General features: G+C 42.4%; 2 protein-coding genes and 1 pseudogene across 2 annotated transcripts; 2 read left to right on the top strand and 1 right to left on the bottom strand.

The window, feature by feature from the left end:
* The first annotated feature begins 5504 nt into the window (after positions 1 to 5504).
* LOC133920687 (protein GLUTAMINE DUMPER 2-like) lies at positions 5505 to 6342 on the top strand. The gene has a single exon (XM_062365284.1). It carries the CDS (start codon positions 5617 to 5619, stop codon positions 6166 to 6168), a length of 552 nt encoding a protein of 183 aa, XP_062221268.1. The 5' UTR covers positions 5505 to 5616; the 3' UTR covers positions 6169 to 6342.
* Positions 6343 to 10102: 3760 nt separating this feature from the next.
* LOC133922558 (zinc finger protein CONSTANS-LIKE 5-like) lies at positions 10103 to 11853 on the bottom strand. The gene is made up of 3 exons (XM_062367935.1): positions 11123 to 11853; positions 10873 to 11010; positions 10103 to 10760 (listed from the first exon to the last, which is right to left on the bottom strand). The coding sequence occupies exons 1-3, from the start codon at positions 11738 to 11740 to the stop codon at positions 10422 to 10424; spliced, it is 1095 nt and encodes a 364-aa protein (XP_062223919.1). The 5' UTR covers positions 11741 to 11853; the 3' UTR covers positions 10103 to 10421.
* Positions 11854 to 24443: 12590 nt separating this feature from the next.
* Positions 24444 to 27695, top strand: LOC133923238 (CBL-interacting serine/threonine-protein kinase 21-like; annotated as a pseudogene).
* The last annotated feature ends 23 nt before the right edge of the window (positions 27696 to 27718 follow it).

Here is a 27718-nt window from a genome sequence, read left to right on the forward strand (position 1 = left end):
TGAGAGAGAGCAGCCGGTAAGCCTTCTGCCCTGTGGGGCACACCGTCAGCTCTGTTGGCCGGCACACTCATGGCAGTGGGACACGCACGCTTCGTCACCAATCCCGCATCGACGAGCTAACCAACTGTTAAAAACCATCTCCAACAGATACTAGATTACTATTAAAGATATATTAAATATTATATTATTATCGATTGAAAATTTTGATAGCTATAACTCATAGAAAGTTGCAGGTTACTTAGATTCATTATGTTAAGTCATATCATCCTTATTATCTAGCTCATAGATCACAGATATTGAGAAAATAAGGGACACGATTCTTAATTTTAAAATATCGTTTACTTTACTAAAGATAAGTTATGTAAATATAAAATCCTCCCTCACGCTCTCTCCTTTGTCTGAAAGCCGTCGTCCAAACTATACAAAATATTTAAAAATAACTAAAATAAACTAACATAAATACGTCGAAGACAGTCGAGACGTGCAACCTAATACTTCTAATTCTATTACTGATACAGGCTAGCAGAGGCAGCATCCGTGCTGCTACTTGACGTTTGCCAGCTCTACTGCTGGAGATGACCTAACGCCACTACGGCCTAAAATGAACTGCTAATAATGCTACAACAAGTCAAAGATAAGCTTGCTCTATGTAACCCAAATGGCTGATCATGGGATGTGCCTCTACTACTAGGCTACTACTAGTATTCTTTCAAATGCAGACTGTGTAATCTGTCTGTACAGTTCCGTTATCTAGTTGTGCGACTATATCTTCCGTGCATCGATACGTACTTCTTCGAGATCACACCGCTTATGGTTCGGTGTGATTTCTTGCCACTGAAATAACTTCGTATGTTTGCAATATGACCCATCTAACTAGTTAGCTACTCAAGCGGGTAACGTTCCCTTTTCTAAACCAACATGTATGCATGTTCACTTTTTCTATTATATTAGCAATTGGTCAACAAAAGAAATATGCTCTCTCGGTCTAAAAATTACTACATTAATTAAAGAAAAAATAAATCAAATATTCCTATACATATTTATAAATTACCCACAACTACTATTATAAAAACATAAACCCAAAATATCCATCTCAATGCTTCTCTATTACACACCTATGCCGTTATTAAAAAAATGAAGCCAAAGGCCATCCAAAAAAGATAATATAATTTGATTAGTGCATAAGTTTGTTGCACCCTATATGTATTTAAAAGTTCAAAGTTGCAGTTCAAATGATCTTATGATGTAAAATGTAATAGAAAAAAAATGAAACATAGCTCAATACGAGAGATGTAAAAAGAAACAAAAGGAGATAAGATATGATACAAGAGGATAGCTCGTCTATTAAGATCATGGAAAAAAAAATAAGCGTCCACTCAAAGAAAAAAAACAATGTAACATTTTCTTTCCCTCCCGGACAGCATATATGAGCTGGCAGTTTAACTAGTCAAGCTGGAAGATGTTGATGCTAAGGATGTCACAAATCCTAGCGGTGTTGAAGCATGAGACAAGCTTAGACCGTGTATCTGATGCCGAATGATCGAGGCGGATGCAGTGAAAAAGAGAGCAAGACATAGTCCGTAGATCGCTAATGGTGGAATCTTAACCTCTTGCAATGATAAGGAACGCCGACGAAACCATTGATCTATAGAGCAGCACACGAGAGTGAAACAGTATAGAAGGATATAGGGCAACGCTGCACTAGGTTTGAATAGTGTAGCTCAAGGTCGTGGCATTAGGAAGACAACAGGGAAAGACGTAGTCTACATGCACAGATTATGGAGTATGACCTTCTATCACAAACAAAATTATTTGATTGGTATAACAAAGAGATAACGATATAGTGCATGAATAGATAAAAACATTATTATAGTGGATCCAGATTCGAATTAGATCTATCAATAGTAGGTATAGTAGTGACATAAAGAAATACGATGGTAAACCAAATCACAAAGCAATGATAAAGCTAAGATGATACAGCGATACAGTTATGAGTCATCATACTAATTTTCCATTTAAACCGCCTATCGACGTCCACTCGTCACTTTGCTAGTTCTAAATAGGGAAAAATGCAAACCTCCCCTAAAAGTCACTTAGATTTTGACTTTCCTACTAAAAATTATTTTGTTGCAAAAAAATCCCCCCAAAAGTTTGATTTTGTTGCAAAAACACCCCTAAAAATTCAAAAAATATTAAAATATCACAAAAATTCTAAAAAAAACTAGATACAATTGTAAGATCTTTTGTGAATTTTTTTTTTCAAACATAATATCCTTTGCATCATATTTCATGGAGAGAAAGTTTGAAAAAAAGAAAAACGTGCAACTCATTTATTAATTCGAGTTAAATACATAGTTAATTATTTACTAATAAAAAAATCATGAAACCAATTTTTTAGTCTTCTTACATGATCCTATATCTTCTAAAAATACATAAAATCTTGAAATAGTTATTGTTACGTGCAGGATTGAGTAAATGTGTTGCAGATAGATTAATTCATAACTAATCCATAACACCCAAAATTAGTGAAACCACTTTTATTAGTTTATTTAAAAAATTATTTTTTAGGAGAAATAATGGTAGACATGATAAAGTTAAAATAACATAAGTTAATAAATGAGTACACATTTTTCTTTTTTTTTCCAAACTTGCTTTCCATGAAATATGATGTAAAAGATATTATTTTTGAAAACAAATTTCACAGCATGTCTTAGAATTATCTCTAGTTTTCTTTAGAATTTTAGTGTGATTTTTTTTATTTTTTTAAATTTTTGGTGTTTTTTCAACAAAGTTAAACTTTTAAGGGTTTTTTTCAACAATACAACTTCTGACGGGGAAGTCAAAATACAAGTGATTTTTGAGGGATTTTTTTTTATTTTTCCCTTCTAAATAAGAGACAAATGTCAAACACGTTAAAAAAAGGACCTAGCTAGTTGATCTGACACCAGACGACATTTCCCAAGTCAAACATGGTTGGTTGGCCCTAACGGTAATCCGATCAGAGTGTGACACGCTCGGTGTCCCTTGCAGCACCTGTACCAAGCCGAAGAGCTGCACGTGATCCGTTCGATCAGCCCAAAGCCCCAAACCAGGTAGGCAATCAAAGGAGGCCGACCAAATTAATCCCGTGTCAATTAAGCTAGGAGAGGCCATCAATTGCATTTGCTAGCCCTAATGAAGCCAGTCGAGCAGAGGGGACACGACCAACTGGGATGAATTGTGATCGCCCAACCAAGTGGACTGTCTTCAATCAGAGTCAGAGAGGCTCCAATTCAGCCGTGTCCGCTTCAGAATGGTGCAAAGGTGGATTGGGCAGGCAGATAGATTCCGTCTTCACCTTTTGTCACTGTTTTTCTTTGTTTTTTTAGATGCACTATTCTTCTTTTGAGAGAAAGAATGCTCCTGAATTTTTAAAATTAGAAATCCAATCCTGGATCGAACCCACTATCGATCGTCCTTTTATCCTTTTGTGTGTTTGTGTTGTGTAAGGTAATTGACCTTTCGAAATACTCTGTATTTTTTTAAGATGAGTAAATTTCATAAATTTACAACTATTTATATTAAAGTATTATAAAACTATAATTTTTGAGTCACCTAGGCCCATCCACTGAAAATATTGTAGCTTTGCAAAAATGTGTGGCTGATGGGTGAGCCCGAAGCAAAAGGTTATAGTTTTACGTTACTCGGGATATAAATAGTTGTAGTTTTGTGAAATATGACTTAAAAGTTATAATTTTATGATACTTTAGTATAAATAGTTGTAGGTTTATGAAATTTACTTTTAAAAGAGAAATTGTGCACTATGATTATTATTGTGACTTTATTTATGAAGGGATGTATCATATTGACAGCTGATAAAATAAAAATCTTCCCCTTCTTAATTGGGATTTTTTATTTAGAATGTTTTGCTTTGCTCACACAGATTATGCCTCTATTTATGCACATGGCAAATTTGATAAAAGCAGTGGGAGTGGGAACCCTTTGCCTGCCTGCATGCATGTGATGTTCAAGTTGTCATCATCAACAGTGGCCAAACACACTTCTACTTGCAAGAGTTGCTCCAAATGTGTGTAGGTGTCCCAAAGCTCACGGTATCCAAAAGCTCGAAAACTTCAAAAAAGAAGGCTCATCAGCTCATGCCTTTGTCTGAAAAACGATAGCTCGTCGCCTTTAAGAAAAAAAGTATTGGAGTAGGGAGAAGTAGAACAGGGGAAGTAACACAATTATTAAAGCATTTCTACTGGTCACATTCTGTAACTTTTTTAAGTTTGCTGTATGAATTCCATCAAATACCTTTCATGTAGTTTTCATCTTTCGAGTGGTACAGACGTTTACGAAAAAAACATTCGTCTGATTTTCTTGCAGTAATTGCAATGCATTTTCATGTTCCTAATGATGTTTGATCAAAACATTTGGTTATCCATTAATTATGAGTTCACTTTAGTCGGCTTGTGTTTGTGTACATCCATGTTGCATGAATAATCAATGTCATTTTAATTTGTGTGGTATATACTTTCATTTCAAAATACTTGTCACTTTTGATTTTCATATTGTAACTTTGACAACTATTTTTTTAGCAAATGAATATGAAAACAATTAAAGTGTATAACATGCTTAAAATACTTTGTGACAAATCTAATGATATTGTTTGTACTTTGCTTAACTAGATATTTTAAGAATTATAATCAAAGTTTAAACTGTAAAGTCAAAAGTAACAAGTATTGTGAAATGAAAGGAGTACTTTTTTAAAAAGGCAGAGAATATACATTAGCATGATAATAATTTTTGCAAAAGATATTGGTGAACATATTGAGAATACATGGATTAGTCGTTGTTTTTACCGTTTCCTAAAAACTAAATTAAACATATATAATACATATTATAAAACATTATGCTGCAGGTGGTTGCGCAGGAAAGCTCAAAAAGATATGCTATTGGATTAGTCTATTCAATCTGAGTTCTTCGTACTTACGAAATGGGCCAATTGTAGGCTAAAGTTTGCCGACGTATGCAAAAAGCCAAATAATGCTCGATCCACTTATGGAGATAATCTTCATGTTGCTTGCTGGATAATAACATGGCTGTAATTTATTTGAATTCTAAACAAGTCAGACTGCCCATAGATATGCTATAGTACCAAGCAAAGCTAAACACTGGTTGCTTTCCTAACTGATCGCCAGGCAGAATATCAGGTTAACATGCCAATGAAGCAAACCAAGGTGCCCTTGGAATATCTTTGCCGTAGGATCGATGGCAAATCATACTGTACTTTAGGAAAGGAATTGAATTCAGCTGCTTTACCAAAAACTCGCCAAATTAGATTTATCGATATGAATTAAAAATCTCACTTTGGCCGCCTTCTTTTTTCCTTTTCGATTTACAGCACTAAAATTAAATTCTTTTCTGCCGTATTTGTTATCAACTTATCATGTTTGTACCTTTACTTAATGAAACTCTATAAATAGGGGCCTAAACAAGTACATCCATTGCCTCATATTGCCATTTCTTCACCAGCCTAAAAAACTCCTCACCATCTCTCTCTCTCCGAGACAGGAAAAACGCAAGCAACAGAGACACTGAGCCTCGTGTCATTGGCATGCACTAAACTAAAAAAACATGTGGCCTGCCGGCGCCGAGCACCCCATGGCCATGGGCCACGGCCCGGCGGCATCGTCGCCGAGCTCGAGCGCGACGTTTCGGGCGCCGCACTCTCCGTGGCAGTCGCCGGTGCCGTACCTCTTCGGCGGGCTCGCCGCGATGCTGGGGCTCATCGCGCTGTCGCTGCTCGCCCTGGCCTGCTCCTACTGGAAGCTCTCCGGCAGCCTCGCCACCGGAGAGCCGGACGACCTCGACCACCAGGCAGGCACGGGGAGCCGGAGCGGCGACGGCGGCGAGAAGGGCTCGGCGGCAGGCAAGGCCGGGCGGGCCGGGGATCAGTGGCGGGAGCACGTGGTGGTCATCATGGCCGGCGACGAGAGGCCGACGTTCCTGGCCACGCCGGCTTCTGGCCGAGCCGACGAAGCGGCTTCGAGGTGCGGTGGCATCTCAGAGGAGGGGGTGTGCGTGGAGTGCGGGGCGAGCGCGCCGTCGGCTAGCTCGGTCGACGACGAGCTGCGCCGAAGTGAGCGCGGTGGTCTTAGTGGTAGTTCTGTAATTAGTAGGACATGAAAGCTAGTGAGAAGAACTGGTTAGCTCCTTTTCTTGCATTTTTTTTCTTTTTAAAATTATAGGTAACCTTATACATACACATATCACTACTCACGTACACCATATTTATATATAAGTACATATTTATCACATAATTATAGATAATAGTACTAAAAACACTCGTATATATATAAATTGTAAACATCTGAACTCTCACTTCTCCAACCCTCCACCACCACAAGAGTTGGTTCCCTCTTGCATCTTTTCTTCGTTGTGTGATTGCGCCTTCTCTGTGTATTCTTTTTCCTGATCGGTTGGTGTAGATTATTGAGACCATTAGTTGAACACATGATTCATAGACTGGGAACTAATAAGGGCCGAAAGACAGAAACGAGAAGGGTATGAAGTGAGATTGATCGGTGATATTTTAGACCTTTCAGCTGCCTGTTTGGACAAATACTGGAGTATTTTTTTTACCGGAAACAGTTCAATTCTAACGTGAATTCATCAAAAATCCCATGTTCCAAATATAGCCTGATTGTACTGTCTTACAGTCAGTGCTTATGAAGTCTTTTAAAAAAGCAAACTTCCGAAGGAATTTGATCATCACTCTTGAGCGCATTAATTGCTTATCTTTCCTTGTTCGTATTTACTATACTCCCTGCGACTGAAATCGCAATTTCTGCGGTCGACACTCTCCACGCCGCCAGGTTTGGGCCGTCAGGGTTGGGAGGTTCCATGATTGCCGGCCTTAGATGAGGCGGAGGAGTTGGATATGGGTAGTGATATAAGTTTTGTATTTTTTAATCATTTGATCGATTTCAAATTTAAAAAGCCAAGTTAAAGATTCACACTTACCCAATTAAATTAAAAAAATAAATTAAATAGTAATGTAGAATTACTCATTAAATACTCACTTGTATATTTAGATATGAGTGATCTTAGATAAGCCTATCTACGAGTAAACGTGTGAAAGCCACCAAAGCATGTGTCAGTGCCACACAAATGGCCAGACCATCTGACCATGAACAGATATACAGTGTTGCAGATGGATTGATACGTGGATAGAGGCAGACCTGGTCAACTGAGGTTAACGGGTCGGCTTAGCACGGACCCAACTAAGTACGTAAGGCACCATCCGTCAGCTTTAGATAACTAAATAAATAAGTCATATTGTGTCAGAGGTGTGGTTATAGCTAAAGATGTTTAAATAGGTTGTATTTATTGGGTTGGTCTGAGACACGATACTGTAGTTACGGTTTAGTTATGATATTAGGCCATGGGCCGTGCCTGAGTTGAGCACGTGGCACGGCACGACCCGGCTGAGTCGGGCCGGCACGGGCACGGCTCAGCCCAGGCGGCATAAGCACGGTACAGCCAGACACGTATGGGCTCGGCTATTTTCTATTTTGTATATTTTTTAGCTATGTTATCTATTTTCTATATTTTTTATCTCATTTTTATATATTTTATATATTTTTTAATTTTTAGCTATTTTTTATTTTATTGGGCTGGCTGTGCCGACAGGTCGCCCATGTTGCCTTGCTCGTCGTGCCTGTCGTGCCCACCAGGCTGGTCGTGCCGCTGGGCCACAATCGTGCCTAAGCCGGCCCGTCACGGCACGGTGACTGACGAGTCGTGCTGTGGGTCAAGAGGAAGCACGCGGGTCGACACGGTACGACCTATTACAGTAGCCGAGCCGTTCGGACCGTACTGTAGCCGGACCGTTCGAGTCGTGCCATAGTTAAACTGTATCAAGCTAGACCCGTGTCGGACCGTTTTAAGTGACCCATTTGACCATCTCTAACTATAGCATGACCTTGACACGGTTATAACACGTCGTGCTGTGACAAGCGATAGGGCGACGACAGCGAGGCGTAACTAGACCGGGCCATGCTGGCACCATACCGAGACATAACTTATTGTGTCGTGTCTAGCTCGTATCTACAGTACTAGCCACGTGAGAATTCATTTGTACAGCTTTAAACAGAGGTAGCTATCATCATGGAGGAGCATTATCATGGCCGTACGGACTAAAGCCGAGGGAAGTGGGTCTGACCTGGGACATCTTCTCAGTGAGCCGTCAGGTCAATTTTTGGCCACATCGATCGGTCAGTCGCGCGCGACATGCATCATGCATGCAGCTAGCTCTAGCATGTCGCACCCATATAGAATCTCCTGCACGTACATGCGCACCGGCACGTTTAAGTCTTTTTTGGAACAGAAGAATTGTACCGGCATGTTCCAAATGGGCCCTTAGGGAGGGAACCAGATGTTTCGGCCTGGCCAGGCCCTATACTGAATTCCACTGTTGTTCCCTGTTCTCTAGTACAGTGGAAGAGCACCCGAATCGTTGAGAATTCGTTAGTAGACCCACAGCTTGGATTAGATGCCTGTGCGCCCTGTCAACGCAGTGTAAGATTTTATTCTTGACAGAACCATCTCTCTATTCGGAGTATGAATACACCATCTGAGTGTTTTCTAGGCAAAGAAAATCACTATAACTCACAACACTTGGATGATTTTTAAGCGTCTTAATTGTAAGATTAAGAATGTAATTAGTTTCAGGAGAGTAGCTAGTGTGCATCCAATAATCTCTTTAGCTTAAATTAGATCAAATGACGTTCTTATCTTGTTATTCTTGATTATTCGTGTCACCTAGACGGTTTGGTGGCGTTTGGTCTTGATAAACTTCATAGTGAAGTGGTTATTGAAGCTCCAAGATGATCATATTCTAGTTTGGAGTCTACCAATCTGGAGTGGATAATGACAATCAATAGAGAGGGCTTGATCCCTTACGCGGGATCAAAAGGGAGCTATACCATTACACGAGTGTTCCAACAAGAACTATAGAGAGTACCAACTTCTCGATGCCTAGGAAAAAAATAGAGCCTCAATATCCATTCTTTTTACTTTGAGCAATTTAATTTCCTCATTTACATTCTTCTAATTTCCTTTACTTATGGTTTCTAGTGCTTGATCGAGCTTGCATGTTTTCTACCTATAAGCTAGTACACATTTATATTAAGGTTGTTATTTTTCTTACAATAGTTTTTAGAGGTAGAAAAGTTTTAGAACCTAATTCATCCTCTCTGGGCATGTTGATCCTTCAGCCTATAAACTACTTATTCATAAGGGAGTTGCTAATTTTTAATCATTGAAAACAAGAGTATGTTTCACTCGACACCAACAACTGTTGGATGAAGATCTCATGACTAATAAAAAATTAATTCATAAGTGAACAATATTTTTTTTAGCAGTGATATAGACAATTTCGTGGTGCGTACTAGACAAATTGGTGACTAAGTATAGATCAAAGGACAAACACGTGATCGGAAGATTGGACGGATAACGCGTCGAGTAAAACAAAACTACGATTTTAATCGATTGAAACATAATAAATCTGCATTCATAATACGAAGAGTAACCCTGATAAAGAATGGGAACTGACACATTCGGGGAGTGGGAGAGAGAGCGGAGAGAGGGAGAGAAAGATTGAGACGGCCGGGTATCCAGTGAAGATTGTCAATCTATTAGAATCGTATAATCATAACTACTAGATCGTACAATCTAGATTCTACTGACTATCTAGATTCTACTGACTGAAACTGTAAAATCGGTCAAATCTATCTAGATCGAAAACCGTAGAATCGCACAATAGAATCTAGTTACAGGATGGGTATCGATCCGGACGATGACAATCTACATCGTAGGGATCGATCGATCGGAACAATCAAAACCAAAGGCAACAGTTCGATCAAGGTTTTGACTATCCAACCGAGAACTGGGGTAGATGATTTTATATTCATCCTGAACCATTGGATCAAAGGCTGGAATGACAAGTTGAATTGCGTGACTGGCGAGCGGCTTGTTTCTAGTTTTAGTGCAGTCCGCTGTACGGAGCTTCGATTTTCCATGTACAGCACCTGCATGCAACTTGCAAGAGATCGAGGACTTTCCAAATATAGCATAATGCATCATTTAAAGAGACCGTCAGATGCTAAGCATCCTTCCGGTCCAAAGTCCACAGAACACGAGGCAGTACACGCTAGCCTTCTATTTTCACCAAGGCTAGCCCAAAACGGGTCATAATCACCCGCCAGAACTCGCCGTTCTAGCAAACACGCGCCCATGCAGCATGGCACGCACGCACGTACGGGCGCGCGCGCGCTACACACCAGCCGAACCAGTCGACCAGCTCAAAAACATGGCATGCAACGCAACAATCAGACAGCGCGACACGAAAGAGGCGAGCGCGCGCGGCGAAGAGCGCGTCAGAAGGTGGGCACGACGCGGTAGCCGGCGAAGTCGAGCATGTAGGCGTAGGGCGGCGGCGGCGGCGCGGCGGCCGCGCTGATGATGTCGGTGGCATCGGCGTCGGCGTCGTGGTCGTCCGCGCGCCTGGCGAAGCGGCCCTTGACGCGCGGCCGCGATTCGGCGTACGCCTTCCGGGACGCGTACCGGATGGTCTTCTCGAACCGCCGGTTCTTCCGCTTCTCGCGGTACCGCATCAGCCGCGCCTCCCTGCTCTCCGCGGTCGCCGGCGTCGCGACCCTGCCGCTCATGAAGCCGTCGCTGCGCTCCGGCACCGCCCCCGCATCCACAGACGACACCTGTTCATACCAAAATCAGGTTATGACCGGTGCATATCCTAGCTAGCACGTGCTCCACGTCTCGCCTATGAAGAGTAGGTTCTTGCAGCTAGCGCAGGGCACAGGGTCTTACGCTGTGGCTAGGAGTTGCGGCGTACGGCAGGTAGGCCGCCTTGGACTGTGCGAAGTCGAGCTCGATGACGCCGCAGGTCACGCTCCCGGCGCGGCCGCAGATCGCGTCCGGCACCAGGCCGATCTCCGACGACGAGCCCTGATCAACCAAATGCAAAGCGAAAGGAAAATTAGCTTCTAGGAAGGCACGCACGAGGTGGAAGCAGGACTCCTTGAAGCAGACAGGACAAGGTAACTAAGTAAGCACTTACGCTGTGGCCGAGCGACGACGCCGTGTAGGAGCCGTAGGACGGCTTGGCGGCGACGGCGCCATCGAAGTCCAGCTCCACTGCGCCGCCGCTGGATCCGTTGTTGGGCACCACGCTGTCAGCGTGCGGGAAGCGCGCAAGCTCGGGGCCGAGGAAAGGGTCCATGAAGTCAGCGAACAGGAAGTCCAGCTTCGCGTCCTTGGCGTCGACCGCGCTAAGCATCCCGGCCGTGGCGTCCTTCCCGCCGACGCCATCATCCCCCGCCGCGGCGCCGAACAGCAGCGCATCGGCCGCGGCAGGCACGGCGCCGATGGGCTGCACGGGCACCCGCTCGTGGCGCCGCGCCAGCGGGTTGGCGTCGTGGATGTCGGCGTCGCACGCGGCGCAGAGCGCAGCGGCGTCGGCCCGGCACGTGACCGCGGCCGGCGCGCGCTCGCACACCTCGCAGACCCACACCCTCTCGTGCCCCGCCCGCGCGTGGCCCGCTTCGCACCCCGTGCACAGGTACGCCCCTGCCCCACCAGCGCACGTCCGGCAGTGCACCGCCGCCGGCGACCCCGCGCACGCCCCGCACCGCCGCCCCCCGACCCCCCAGTACTGCCCCAGCCCCACCTCCATCATCTCACCTCACCGAGCTGCAGCCGTGCTGCTACTTACTTACCACTAATGGCAGTGTTACCAGCAAGCGAAGCGAAGCTGGATCAAGCTGCGACTATTGCTTGCTTTATAGAGGAAGGCGGAAGCGCTGGTCGTGCTTGGTTTCGCGGGTGGGCGCGTTTGTTTAGTCCTGGGGGATGATATCGGTAGGTGGGGCAGGGGCGGCGACGGTGACGGTGACGTGGTGGGGCGGGACACGTGGGTGGACACGACCAAACGAAAAAATGGAAAATGTTCGTCTCGTGGATTTTTGGGAGGAGCTGATGGTGGTGGGTGGGGGGGGGGGGGCGTCGATGCCGGTCATGTGAGGCGTGGGGCCCGCGCAAAGATGGAGAAGACGCCAAAATATTTTTTTTCATATCTCTTCCTATTTTAACAACTACATATACTTCACATTTTATATTCTACTCTTTTATATTTTAGTAATATCTTATCCACTCTTATGAAAATATTCTACAATTCAGATTTTTCGCAAAATTGACATTATAAATGGAGTGGACGCATAAAGAGGTGTGTTCCTTCAGAGTCATTTGGTCTGAGTCTGAGTTCTAACCAACGGCGAGCATGTAATTTCCCAACGACGACATCAGCCTCTCACTTCTCGATGATCCTCTTGGACGACGCCCTGATGGCCGCCATGGCCTAATGCTCGCTACTAACTATGACAGACGTGGAGTGTAGTCTTGGTCTGGTTCTTGGAACAGTGGAACAGCTTTCAACGGCCGTATGGCCGTGGCCGCTCCTAGCCTAGAGCATATGAACGTTTTTTTGTCAGAACTCAGACTGGATCGAGATAGCGCACCAATTAAAATGGCATGCATCGGTTGATACAAAATGTTGGAACCTTGTTCTTTAAAAAAAAAATCAAAATGGCATGCACGATGAGGCTCTCCTGGTGACATTTTTTTTTTGTCATTATGACTATTCGCTTGGACAAAGGGTGTAATGGCTATGCTATTAAACATGCTCTTATAAGTCCTTCAAAGCTCTTCGACGATATACTTAAATGTTAGCTATAAAATAAATTCATATCATCTACAGATAATACAATAAATAATTTTTTCAATAAACTAGCTATGGAATTTCTCTAATTTAATAGGGATCCACATATAACAAGATATTAAAAATCTGATGTATCTCAAAATGCGTTATAGATTGACTACACATTAGTATCTAGCTTTTTTATTCCCTCACATTAAATCTCCTCCCTGTAGACACAAATATGATGTGGACATCTTATACATAGCTGACATAGATGGTTAAAAATGCCACATCGATATCGTCTGGGAATTATCCCTGACAATAAATCCAGGGTATATCGGACGATAGGCATATTAATCTATATTTCTTGTGGGTGTATATTGAACTGGATCTAAGAACACAAGGATTTATCTAGGTTCAAACTCTCGTAGAATAATATCCTTATATTATATGTATTATTTTATGAATTAGGTGAACTTGTTACAAAGTATGTTTTGTTGTCCTACGAGCACAGTCTTCATCATTTTATATACTAGGGAAAAAGATGTTCATACAAATTGTCTATGCCAAAACAGGAGACAAATATACTCCTTACGAAGCCTAGCTATTCATAGCTCATCACGACGGTGGGTAAGCACGCTCACCCCACTTTGGTCGTCATGCACACACTATACCATCATCGAACGCCATCATGCTCACTGTAGCGAAAACGATCATATTAGGCCATGATTACGATTTGGGTGATTAATGATAATATAGTTATTGGGACTAACATTTTGTAAAGAATATATGTGAGTAGGTCTTATGTATGCAATACATCAAGAAGCCACCGCAGCCGGGATAAAATTTGATTGAATTGGATAAGTCACAGGTGAATTGACCTCATCGGATAGTCCGGTGCAGTAGAGTTTGTACACACCGGAGTATTGTATATAGAGACTGATAGCCTCGTCAGATAGTCTGGTGCTATGTGTGTTGAACTCACTGGAGCATTTTTTGACAAATGGGAGAAAGCTGAGGACCTCACCGAATAGTACAGTGATCTACACAGGATAACACGGGAGCATCTTGCAGAGAAGAATACAAGTGCAGAAGACTTAAGATCAACCCATTAGAAATCTGGTGCTTGGTTTGTACACACTAGAGTATAGCACATGAGCATTTCTTACAGAGGCGACTGCAAGTGTTGTAAAATAAAGATTAACTCACTGAATAGTCTGATGATTACAGAGATAGTTGCATCGGAGTATTTACAAGGAAATGAAGAGAAAATTTAACTCACTGGATGGTTCGGTGTGAATAGAATGAACACCAAATGAGTGCACCAGAGCATTTTACAAAGAGACACTGCAAAGGCTCGAATGACTCAAGATAACTCACTGGAAGGTCCGGTTATGAATTCGAAGGCACGCCAGAGTGTCCGGTGTTCACATAGGATTTTGAGTGGAGTTCCAACGGCTAGCTTCTGAGTTTGTACTCACTGAATGATCCGGTGTTGGTACTACTATTCTCACTGGATCATCCGGTGTTAATAGCTTTTCTGAGCTGTTGGAAAATGGCTAGTTAGCGGGTTTGAGGCTATAAATACCCACCCACTCAGTCATTTGATGTGGGACATGCTGCTGGAGTCTAGAGGAAGTTTATACACACTTGAGAAGATATTCAAGCCATCAAAGTGCTTAAAGTGATTATCTAAGGTAATTAAGCACAAGATTAGATAGTGTTTAGTGCTTATAGGTCTAGAGTGAGTTGTATTTAGGTACTGCAGCTTGAGAATGGGATCAAGGAGTGATCCTAGCTTGTACGGAGTCGTGTGTTGGTGCCTTGAAGTCTTAGTGACTCGATGGCATCTTGGGCCTTGGTGGTTCAAACTTGTTGACGCTCTGACTTGGTATGGAGTGACGGTAAGACATGTGTACAAGAACGTGAAGACCCTTATCTTGGTGGCTCAAGCTCTGAAGTGATCACGACGGCAAGGGACCGGAAGAGAGGCTTGTGGTGAGGTCTTGCTTTGGTGGCTTAGTGGCTCATCTGGGTTGAAGTCTTGCCTTTGTGACTTGATGACTCAATAGCTGTGATTGGGTGACGATCGAGAGCATATCCTTGGTGAAGCTCCAACGTGAACTAGGGGTGGTATTCATGCCATCGATATCACGGAATAAAATTTTTTTGTGTCAAGTTTGTCTCTCTACCTTATTTACGTTTCTGTATTTACTTATTTGCAATTTACCTTGGTAGAGTAGGTTGCAATCCTCTTAAATGGGAGAGTAGACACACTAGATAAACCTAGAGTATATTTAGATAGAATTTAGATAGGTTTATATTGTGAAGTTTTTGGAGTCAAATAGTTTTCAAGTGTCCTAATTTACCCCCTCTTAGGACGTCACCGTTTTTTACAATTGGTATCAGAGTTTCGTGCTCTTGATAGGCTTAACATTCTAGAGTTGTAACGTCTGAGATTGGGATGGATACCCATAGGACTCTACTTTTCAATGATACAAATTTCCCTCATTGAAAAATTCTAATATCTTGTTTTTTGCAAGTCTGAGTCTGGATATTTGGAGGATCACCGAGGAGGGATGGGACCTCGCATTACCAATAAGGAGAGACAATTAGATGCATTGGCTAAGAATATCATTTATCATCTTTAAATATTGGTGCATTTAATCGTGCTTATTCTCTCACCAAGACACATGGTATTTGGAGTAGTCTCATTGAAGTACATGAAGACACAAAGGATGTGCGCAATGAGAAATATCATGTGATTGTTACTAAACTCAATAGCATCGAACAATTTACCCATAAAAGTGCTAATGGCATGTACTCACATTTGAATATTCTTGTCAGTGAGATATATGGATTAGGTTTAACACCAATTGACGAGGATCAAGTGGTGAGAAGAATACTTCAAGCTCTTCTTCTAAAATACAAATTGATAGTTTTCATTATCTACAACAATAACGACATCAAGAAGATAACTTGAAGTTAAATGCTCGGTAAGATCACCGCCCATAAGATGACCATAAATATAGGGGTGGAAGCCTCTTTCTCATTTGACACCGAAAACTTTGCTCTCACAAACAAGCAAGCATCATGCTCACACATAAAGACGAAGATGAGGAGACAAGAGAAGAGTCAAGCTCAAGCGAAGATGATGAAAATGAAGATGAAGATGAAGATGATGAGCAAAGCACATCAAGTATGAAGAGATAGATCTTGAAGTCATGAAACTCATCTCTCAAGTGGAGAAGAACATCAAGAAAATCAATACCAAGATTGATCATCGAATCTCCATGAAAGACTTGGTCAAAATAATTGATCACATCAAGAAGGAGAAGAAAACCAAGAGCAAAAGGGAGACAAGGGGAAGAGCTAAAGCATTTGCAAGTGTGAGAAGATGGGTGAGTAAAAGTAAAGATTCAACCCTAAGTGATGAGAGCTTCACCACCCACTCCTCCAAGAAAAGTTCTTACTCAAGTTCGTCATCACGTAAGCCATCATTACACAAAAAGCTTATGACCAATGGTGTGGAAAACGATGTAAGTGATGATGAATCCGATGAGAATTCTCTCTCCTATGATGAACTCCTTCATTTAATCAAAGAGTAACTACTACAAACTCAAGAAAACAGGAATATAGCAAGGTAGTTGCATAAATAGTTGAGAGAAATGACCGGAGGTGGAACCAACCTATTTAGGTACCTAAGGAAGTCATCACCAATATGAAGGGACCATAATCGGTTTGGGTTCTAAAGAAGACTTTAAGCCCGAGGCGGCTATGGGGATTTGGAGACTTAGCTCACAAGATAAAGTGAAGGTTCAATCGAAGAAGCCAAGTACATACGTTTGGGTGCTTTGATGAAGATCGTGATCATCATATACCCAAATCTCTATCCAAAGGTAAAGAAGGTAAATATTAGTTAGACTTTAGTTCATTTTTTTGCATCTAGTATATTTACCTTGTCTAGGATTATATGTGCATATTTCAATTTATTATAATGTCTAGTGTAGATTTTCATATGGTAGGTTGTTTGTGCTTGTCTCTAACATATGAGCAACATACATGATTTTTTAGTTGTATGTCTCTTTAATGGTATTAGTTTCACAATTGATATCTTTTATGTTCTATGAATCAATCCGTAGTGTACCCTCCTCATAGTTATTAATAACAAGTGCATATATCTCGTAAGTATTCAAAACTTATATGCACACATTTAGGGGGAGTATATCCTATGGATTATGATTTTAAGACTAACATGTGTTGCTAGATATATCTTTTGTAGTCTCATGGAGAAATCAACATGTCCCTGGAGGTATGCAATGCTTAAATGCTTCAATTGTTATCATTATCAATTCATTTTTATTTTTAAGCTACCTCCATGAATGATACGATTTAAACTGCCTACATCTACTTATTGTCTAGATGTGCATATATTACTACATTCCTACAAGTGGTATTCACAAGTGGGTCTAATTATATGTATACACACATAAAGGAGAGTTTAGATTATATCATATGAGTTTCAGAAATTATGATCCTTATTCATTCTTTTTTATTGGTATCAATACTTTATATCCTTACAATTGGTATCATGAATTATATCCTTACAATTGGTATATATTTTTAATTGGTAACATTTTTTTGGATAATAATTTATGAAGCTCTCTCACATGTGCTCTAACGCTCTTCCTCGAGTTCAACATAGTTTGTAGCCTTTTTTGAGATTATTGACAAAGGAGGAGAAGTTTCATAAGTCGATCAAGGGAGATAGTGGCAATGGAGAAAGGGAGAGCCATAATAAAAGGGGGATAAATGGTAAGAACATGCATTCATATGTTAAGGTTTTGTCCTCTTTACGATTGATATTATTTATTATTTGTCACTTACTTTGGTTGTATTGTCATCAATAAAAAAAAAGGAGAGATTGTAGCAAAAATAGATCTATTAGATCATGATTGTGATTTTGATAATTAATGATAATATAGTCATTGGGACTAACATGTTTATCAAGAATATATGTTAGTAGGTCTCATGGATGCAATACATCAAGAAGGCACCGCAGCCGGGATAAAATTTGATTGAACTAAAAAAAGTCTCAGATGAATTGACCTTATCGGATAGTCCAGTGCAATAGAGTTTGCACTCACCAGAGCATTGTGCACAAAGGCTGATAACCTCATCGGTTAGTCCAATGCTGTGTATTAAACTCACCGGAGCATTTCTGACAAAGGGGAAGGCTGATGACCTCACCGGATAGTTCGGTGATGTGCACAGGGTAACACCGAAGCATTTCTTGCAGAGAAGAATGCAAGTGCAGAAGATTGAAGATCAACCCACTGAAAGGCCTTGTGCTTGGTTTGTGCACACCGAAGTATAGCACAGGAGCATTTCTTGCAGAGGCGACTGTAAGTTCTATAGAATGAAGATCAACTCACCGGATAGTTCGATGATTACAAAGATAAAATGCTCCAGAAAAGAAGAGAAGGTTCAACTCATCAGATGGTCCGGTGTAAATAGAATGAACATTGAAAGAATGCACCGTATCATTTTACACAGAGAGGCTGCAAAGGCTCGGATGGCTCAAGATAACTCACCGGAAGGTTCGATGATGGATTTGAAGGCACATCAGAGTGTCCGGTGTTCACAGAGGCTTTTGAGTGGAGTTCCAACGGCTATTTTCCGAGTTTGTACGCACCAGATGATCCGGTGTTAATAGCTTTTCTGAGACGTTGAAAAATAGCTAGTTGGTGGGTTTGAGCCTATAAATATCTTTTTCACTCAGTCATTTGACGTGGGGCATGCTGCTGGAGTCTAGAGAAAGCTCATACACACTTGAGAAGGTATCTAAACCACTAAAGTGCTAAAAGTGATCATTCAAAGTGATTAAGCATAAGATTAGAGAGTGTTTAGTGCTTATAGGTCTAAAGTGAGTTGTAGTTAGGTGCTGCAGCTTGAGGAAGGGATCAATGAGTGATACTAGCTTGTACTGAGTGGTACGTCGGCGCCTTGGAGTCTTGGTGACTCGCCGTCATTTTGGACCTTTGTGGTTCAAACTTGTTGATCCTCCGACTTGGTATGGGGCGGTGACAAGACACGTGTATGCGGACGCAGAGACCTTTATTTTGGTGGCTCAAGCTCCAAAGTGATCATGTCGGTAAAGGACCGGAAGAGAGGCTTGTTTGCCTTGGTGGCTTGACCTTATTTTTGTGACTTGGTGACTCAATAGCCATGACTGAGTGCCGATCGAAAGCATATCCTTGGTGGAGCTCTAACATAGACTAGGGATGGCATTCATGCCATCGATATCACAGAATAAAAATCCCCTATACCGAGTTTATCTCTCTACCTTATTTACGTTTTCGTATTTACTTATTTGTAATTTACCTTGCTAAAGTATGTTGCAATCCTCTTAAGTGGTAAAGTAGACACACTAAATAAACTTAGAGCATATTTAGATAGAATTTAAGATAGATTTATCTTGTGAAGTTTTTGGAGTCGAATAGTTTCTAGGTGTCATAATTCACCCCGTCCTAGGACTTCACCGTTCCTTACACTCACCCGTTATACCATCCCGCCATATTCAATGCTACAGGACGGATCACTGTAATACCACGCCACCTCGCGACCATGCCTCGTCGAAAGTGAGTGCCTGAGGAAGGAAAATATTCAAATATGTAACTTTAAATGAGATTTAGTTAGTTAGGTGATTATCTGCCCTGCTCGTAGGATTTTGCTATGAGATCAAGGGGCTAGTCACACGAGCCTCACTCTGGTCACGCGATGAGGCCGCAGTCTTGACAATACCTATTACCAGCTGATATTTGACGGTGCGGGACTCCCCTCGCGGGTCACCCTTTATCTATTACACTGAAAGATACAGTCTCTAATATGACACTTTAACTGCTAATATCTATAAACTGTATTATTTCAAATAGAAAAAGTTATATATTATGATTGTATTTTTTATGATTTATCTATTAACATGGACCTTATGTTGTTAATCTATATATTGTTTTTAGCAATTGATAGTCAAAGATAAAATAAAAACTTTTGACTTAGAAAAAACCTAAATAAACTTATATTTAGGATCAGTGAGTACCATCTTAGAGCTGAGTTAACAAGGTGATCACTGGTCATGGGCCAGAGATTAGATTAGTAGACAGACAAGATTCGGATAATCACTATACAGATATGTTATTTAATCATGGTGCTACTGCATCTTATCGCCGCGTGTATGAGCCAGATCAGCTCATCTCACTTTGCTTGGTTTAAACTTCTTGTGTAGACGACGATTTTGCCTGCTTTTCGCGGCATGATGAAGAGTACCTTAAGCTTAACCACGAGCTTCTGAATTTCCCAAAGATTTGCTCAACTGATAAACGACCATGAATGAATGTGTGGGTCGATGATAAGATCGGGCATGGAGATACCACGAAAGCGGCAACTCGAGCGCGTCAATTTCACTGGGTTTTCCCAAAGGTGGAAGAGACAAAGATGAGCTTTATGGCGGGCGGTTTGACGTCGCCGGTCCAGCTCGTGCACTGACAGTGCTGAAAAAATAACTACACACAGGTATACTGCTATACTACTAATAACCACCTCTCGTCTTCATCATTAACCTGTGATCGCTGCCATCAACGTCAGTCCAGCTAGCTACCTTTCTCACTTCGGAGACAACTAGCAGAGGCATACATCGTGCGAAAGTTCGTAAATAACCTCGATGACCCTGCTAAATCACCAAATGACCAGCAGATATCAACGTGAGCTTGCGGCATTATGTCTCACTCTTCTTTAATGAGCTCAAACGTACATCCACTTCGAAGACTGAAAGACTTGTCTATAAACTATTCTCTCCATTCGCAAATAAGTGACGTCCTATAATACAGGGAGTCAAACAGTATTTCCTTGGATCATAGGTAGATAGTACCAATAAATTTGCGGACATATACAGAGCACGTTGGTAAAACTTCACGGAAGGAGTTGAGCCGGCGGAGTTCGAGCCCCGTTTCGCACTACTTGATCTCTCGAAGATAGTACACTTTGGAGAGGCACAGTAAAAAAATACCAGTAAATTTGATCGTTCAACAAAAAAATAGCACGAGTAAATTTGCAGCCAAAATTTTCTCATATACTTACTTTCTAAACGTTTAGGATTAGGAATTTTGCATACAAGTTTATGCGTCCGTCCCTCTGAGACAACCACTAATAAAATCAGTGATAAAAATATCAGAACGGTCACACCATAGAAGTCGCTAATTGCAATTCAGACACCTATGGATTTTTCTAAAATAAAGAAGAAAGGGATGATTTATTGGACATATCTTAAATGTGCACATACATGCTTTACACTTATAGCATGCACATATATTTTTTAGTAAATTTTTTTTGAACATGAGCATTTAATTCCATTTTTGGATCTTTATTTTGCATTTGGACTTGCAACACGTATCTGTGATCCACTTCAACATACGGCAAAACAAAGAAATCATGTGATAAAAATCCATATGTTCGTCTACTCTTAAGTGCAGTTTTATAAGTATTTTTGTGAAAAATCATAAGCAAATTAGAATAGATTTATGGCAATTTAAAAAATAGGTTAAGACAATTTAGATTGGATGTTCAATAAATTTTATAAACAAATCAGAACAATTTAAAGATAATATCAAACCTAGCTCCTATATATTTTCACTAAAAAATAAGAACAATTTGTGAACAATTTTTTTGCAAGCAAATTTCAAAAAGCAAATTGGTTCAAACTCGTAGATAATTTTGTATATTTTTAGAAGCAAAATAAGTGTGCATATCATAAGACTAAAACATACACGCATAGTTTTTAAATTTTACATAATTTATTTTTATCTACTATAATTTTATATATTTTCTTATTTATCATCGTCAGTTCTATAGGTGAGTCTCACGTGTCATTGGTACGTCACGGATAGACGCCTAACATGGCAAGAATCGTGCGAGGTCGAAGCGTTGGGAAGCCGGCGCCGATCGACGAACAAGTTTATGGGCAAATCTCCCGTGATGATGTGGATTGCGATGCACGAAAAAAAAAAAAGAACGTCAAAAACTTGTCTTTCTAGGCAAAAATCTCCCTCGAAAAGAACAAATCCACCGCATCTCGCCGTACGTGCCCCGGCGGGATCCGCGCGCGCGCGTCGGCTCGGCCGGCGGCGTTCTCCGCGGCCCTACACGGCGAAACCGGCGGCGTTTCGAGACGCGCGCGCGCGGGCAGAGCGGGCTCGAGTCGTCGAGCGCCTGCGAGCTGACGACGCGGACGCGCGCCGTATGTCGCCGCCCGCCCGCCCGCCCGCCGAGGGAACCCAGCGCGGACGCGGGGGGCAGATCCGTCATTTGGGTTGGGCGAGAGGGTGACGAACCGGATGCCGTCATATCGCGAGGAGGGACAGCGACAGCGGGGGCGCGATCCGGTGCGGCAATCCCGCGGCACGGCGCGCCGTGTGGCCGTGTCGCACTGTCGCCTCGTCGCCACCGGGTGCCAACCGCCAAGCCTAGAGCGTCTCTGAGAGGCATCTCCACGTACTGATTACAGATTTGGCAATGATCTCCTCTGTTCCTGGTGTTAATAAAACCGTTTTATATGAGATCCTTACCTCCGTTGTAACTGTAGTTAATAAAACCGAATTATATGAATCTCTGCGTTCCAAACTAGATGGGTAGATCGTGTGGATATGAAAATCAGGTTCGGCGGTCATTGGAGGAAAATAAAATAAACTAGATGGGCTTGTGATTACGGGTTATTTACTATGAGTAAACCGTCAATCTTAAATAAGATAGTGAATACTCCCTCTGGCTGAATTAAAGATTTATACATGTTCGAGATTCTTAAAAGATAATAATTATATGTTCTATGTTCTTATATTGTTCTCGAGAGATAAGTTATCAAACAGATCGTAACTAATCGATGCGATCTAAAACTAATTAAAGACTCCTGGTATATAGTCTTGGTGAGTTATCAATATAGATCACGATTGAAGTTGTAAATGTCGATTTCTTCCATAGGTTCTCTGACTTGTATATATATTGGTTCCTCAGTAGATTCTTTGACTTTGTATATATATCTTAGTCAGAATGTTTCCATCGATGCATAGCTCCTCATCTTTTTGAAGTTACGATCGTTAGTCATTAATAGTGATGATGGCTCCAGATGTGACAGAGCTAGGTACTTTTACAGAAAAAAATTACCTATCAGAAACACGCTACATCTACAATTCTACATCCACATATATGTATGTTCTAGCACACATCTAAAAAAAAATTAAAGATATAGTCATAGTATGGACACACACTTTGATCACTTAATATAACCATATATGCATGCATTACCCCTCAAAAGATTAAATCTGGAGAAAATACTAGCACTTGTGTTGAATTAGAACTCGAACCTGAACCTGGCATGGGCGGCACAATCAGATGGATCGGGTGACCCGATCGACACGGCTGTGGTGATGGCGGCGACGGCTGCGGCGTCTATCTATCCTACAGCTGATCGAGTTGGGTGGTGTGGGCCCAGGAAAGAGCGGGTTGACGACACGATATGATTGGCCGTGCCGCGCCAACCCCAAGCGCGGGGCCCACCTCACCGGCGCCGCCGCCTCGTTCAGCTCCTCCTCCTGTTTCGCTTCGTCTCGTGACGGGGAGATTCGATTCGGCCGAGATCGCACGCCGTGGATGCGAAGTCACGCGATCATCGTTGTCCTGGCCATGTGATGCGTCGCAGTACAGTCTATACTACAGTTCCGGGTGGTGACCGACCGTTCCAGATGTTTCCACGCATGCATGTGCCCATGTTCTAAGATCTTGGACGTGATCCATCATGCTTTGTTCGATCAAAAGTTTGTACGAGTATGCTGGATGCATCGTTCGTTTGCTACACGTCGCATCACGTACTGCGCTTGATTCTACAGTTTAGAGTGATGGCAGATCGATCGATCAGAATTCAGAAAGCCATGCGCATATATATATATATATATATATATATATATATATATATATATATATATATATATATATATATATATATAGGAAAACTAGTATGTACTCCTGGGTGTATGTACTTCCACCTCTCATATACCATTTTTACACATGAGTTATACTTCTTTATCACTTTAAATATACTTCATTAGTAATTATAAGATACTACAATATAAATTCCACGAAAATTTTTATGAAATTCCATGATTTTATATATATATATATATTGCGCATGTAGGGCTGCTCCGCCACCACGCAAACACGTATATTGGCAGAATTAAACAATCCATATATCGTGTACGTGCCCACGGCTTTCGACACCGACTGATCGTCTGATCGTGCGGTGGTTGAGCTGCCCTGCAGAGCCGGCGAACACAAGGCAACTCGCGCGCTCGCACCGCTCGCCTGATCGTTTCGTTTTCTTTGGGGCTGGTCGATCGCATGACGACGATGCATCTGAGCTTACGAGGCCGAAAGGGCCAGCTTATGGATCAGTACGTGATAGGCTTCCACGGGCCATTTCTGGGCGCGCAAAACTAGGCCCAGCTACGCATAGCCGTGGCCTCGCCAGTCGCCAGTTTTGCATGGCTTCAAGTGCGCGCCGGCGACGGGAGGGCAGACTGCGACCGGCAGTTGCACTGGAATCACGCTCCCTGCTAGCCTCCTCTCTCCTCCCAACTAACCTTCCCCTTTTCCAATCCTCATCCGTCTCGTCTCGTCGTTCGGGAGGAGGGATGGGTTCGTGGAGAGCGTCGAGAAGTACAGGCTCGGCCGGACCATCGGCGAGGGGCACGCGCGTTCGCCAAGGTCAAGCTGGCGACGAACGCCGAGACTGGCGGGACCGCCGCCGTGAAGATCATCGACAAGGGGGACGGTGCTCGGGAACAACTTCATGTACCAAGTGAAGAGGGAGATCAGCGTGATGAAACTCCTCAACCACCCTAACATAGTCAAGATATACGAGGTAATCCCACATACAAAGCACGTACGGTCTACCATTTCGATCCGCATGGTAACCACGCATAGAAAGCATCTTAAGTTCATCATCACCAGGATGTTCTTGCATGTACAGGTGATCGCGACGAAGATGAAGGTATGCCTGGTGATGGAGTATGTTTCGGGAGGACAGCTCGCTGACAAGCTAGTAAGACATCTTAATCAAAGTAGCCATCCTTCACTCTTACTTACTAGTATTTTAGCCTCATTTAAGGCAGGTGTTTTGTTTATGATTCCTGGCTTTATGTCCCGTTAAAGATATTGGATGAGAGGGAAGCGAAGAAGTACTTCTACAGCTGATTGATGCTGTGGACTACTGCCATCGGAGAGGCTTCTACCACAGAGGTCTCAAGGTATCCTTATTCTTGTAGTCTCGCTTAGTTGCATGTCCAGACACAAGCCATCTTATCACCAAAATGACTAGGAGGAAGTTATACTTTATGATGATGGGAGCAGCCTCAGAACTTGCTGCTAGACAACCAGAGCAATCTCAAGGTATCTGATTTTGGCCTCAGTGTGCTAACAAAGGTTAGGAATTGCAAACATTATGAGCACAACTTACTTTACTGTCATCCTCCAATTAGATCAATGATTCAGATCCAACACTGAAGCTTTGACCTCAAATTTGTTGGTTCAGCCAGGACAGTTGCTAACCACATGCTGCGGCTAGCTAGCCATGCTACATAGCTCCTGAGGTAGTATGACAGAAAACTTACACAAATTTTGTTATAGCCCACAGATAAGAGCATGGAATGGCCTGTCTATAGCTGCAAGTTGCAAATTTTCAATAATTTAGAGCATGTGACAGTTGATTCTCCACAAGAGTTACGATGGCGCGGCCCCGGACGTCTGGTCTTGTGGCATGATCCTCTTTGAACTCCTTTCTGGTTATTTACCGTTTCAAGACCGCAGCTTGACAAACTTGTACAGAAGGATAAACATCTGCATCTGATAATTCCGCTTGCTCTGCTCTTGATTTGAGACGATGCTAACTGGGGTTACAAAAGATATCTCGCGCGCAGTTCAGTTTCCCGCTATGGTTCACTCCCCTTCAGAAAAGGCTCGTTTCCAGGATACTGGATCCATCTCCCATGAGGGTACTCCATTTGAATGTTAACCATATAGCTGTGTGCAAGTATTAGACCTAGCGCACCGCTATGGTTCCTAGTGCCGTTGCTTCTATTCTACTCTCTCAAGCTTCATGCGATGATGATCTGCTGCAATGTCTAGGCCATCTCTGAGCATGGTGCGAAGGTGTGTCTTTATTTGGGGTTTGGCGTTGCTCTGCTTGGCGGCAATGCAGGTTCAAGAACATAGGCGAAACCCAGATCGGCGTCCCACCGATGCCAGCGCCGACGACGCCATCGGACGCCGTTCACTTCTTGTAGGCGGTGCTATTGTGTTCCTGCCAAATCCTAGGATGATCTATGGGTGAAAACCCCTTTTCCGATGTTTCAGATTGGTCGATGGCGACGTTTTTCACATCGTGCTCTCCTTAGAGGCGTATCTAGGAGTGACCCTCCCCGTGATTTTGGCTTTCTTCTGTCTTGCGGCGTTGTTAAACATCTTAGGCTTAGTCTAGCTAGGTAGATGGTCATGTATTCAGGTCATCTCTGCGGTGTGCTAGGTCTAGTTTAGTTAGGTGGTTCGTTCGATTTTTTCTAATTAACCGAGTATTTCTCCCCGTCGGGCTTTCTTCTAAATTAATGTAATAGATAGTTCTCCAGGCAGTTCCTGGTAAAAAAAAGTATTAGACAAATGCATGGTCTTAGGTTACTAATATGGTCATCTTTGAAATGTGGTGCAGAAATTAAAGATAAGAGACATTTTCGATGATAAGTGGTTCCAAGAAGACTACAGTCCATTAATAACTCACTGAGGATGAGATTGATGATTCTTCTGACTCTGAAGATGTCAGCTCAGACAGCAATAGTTGTCGCAGAATAGAGGTAAGTGCTGCACTGCTTTGGAAAATACATTTTAGTTCTTTCCTTGCTTATGTACCACTCTTTTCCTCTCTCAAATTACTGGATTGCCGTTGTATGTAGGTAAGCGAAGCTGAGGAACTGAAGGCGGAGCCCGAGCGGTTCATCAACGCGTTCCAATTTATCGCGACATGCATTGATCTCGACTTGTCAGGTCTCTTCCAGGAGCAGGTGCACTAATTTTCAGAACAACCTGATCTCATTTTTTTCACCTACATCAACACACAGTTGTAATCTCATTCAGTGGTCCACGGATGTCAGCAGAAAAGAAAGCTGAGCTCGCCGCACCCGGTGCAGGCAGCACTGGAGATCATCAAGGTTGCAGCTCAGGATGTGAGCCTGTCAGTGTGGAGAATAGAGAGCTCTGTGGTAATTTGATTCTTTAAAAAAAGATCATTTCGGTTTCCTGAAAGCTCGTTCCATATTTCACAATTTAAGATTGAAGTAGCAGTTAAGTCTGAATAATCAATTGGACACAGGTGAAGCTTCAGGGCAGCAGATTGCTTGCAAGAAACATACCTGATCTGGCTCTTTCGGCCGAGGTGAAGTCCCAAAAACCCTGAACTTTGGGGTCCAAAATGTATAGTTGCTTCAAAGATACGATTAAATTATGAGAAATAATGCAGGTGATCCAGGTGACACCGGTACACTGCGTCGTCGAATTGTCCCAGTCTACTGGGGATCTGAAAGCATATAGAGATGTAGGTTCATGTCATGCCATTGTTTCAGTTCAGTTCGACTTCACCACAAGAATATAGGATGCACATTTCACTGACGAGCAATGCAATCCTTGTATATAAGCAGTTCTGTAGAAGCTTATCAAGCTTGCTCATTGGCGAGCAGCAGCCTGGCAGTTCATTTGATTTGGAAGTGAACATATCTGAGTAGAGGAAGATCAATAAACCTCCAACAGGTAGCTGAACCAGTAAACCTCCATTGGCTTAAGCAAAGGGTAAGATTATGAATCCACGGAGGGACA

The sequence above is a fragment of the Phragmites australis genome, chromosome 6 (genome assembly GCF_958298935.1).
Source record: "Phragmites australis chromosome 6, lpPhrAust1.1, whole genome shotgun sequence".
Lineage (NCBI taxonomy): Eukaryota > Viridiplantae > Streptophyta > Magnoliopsida > Poales > Poaceae > Phragmites > Phragmites australis.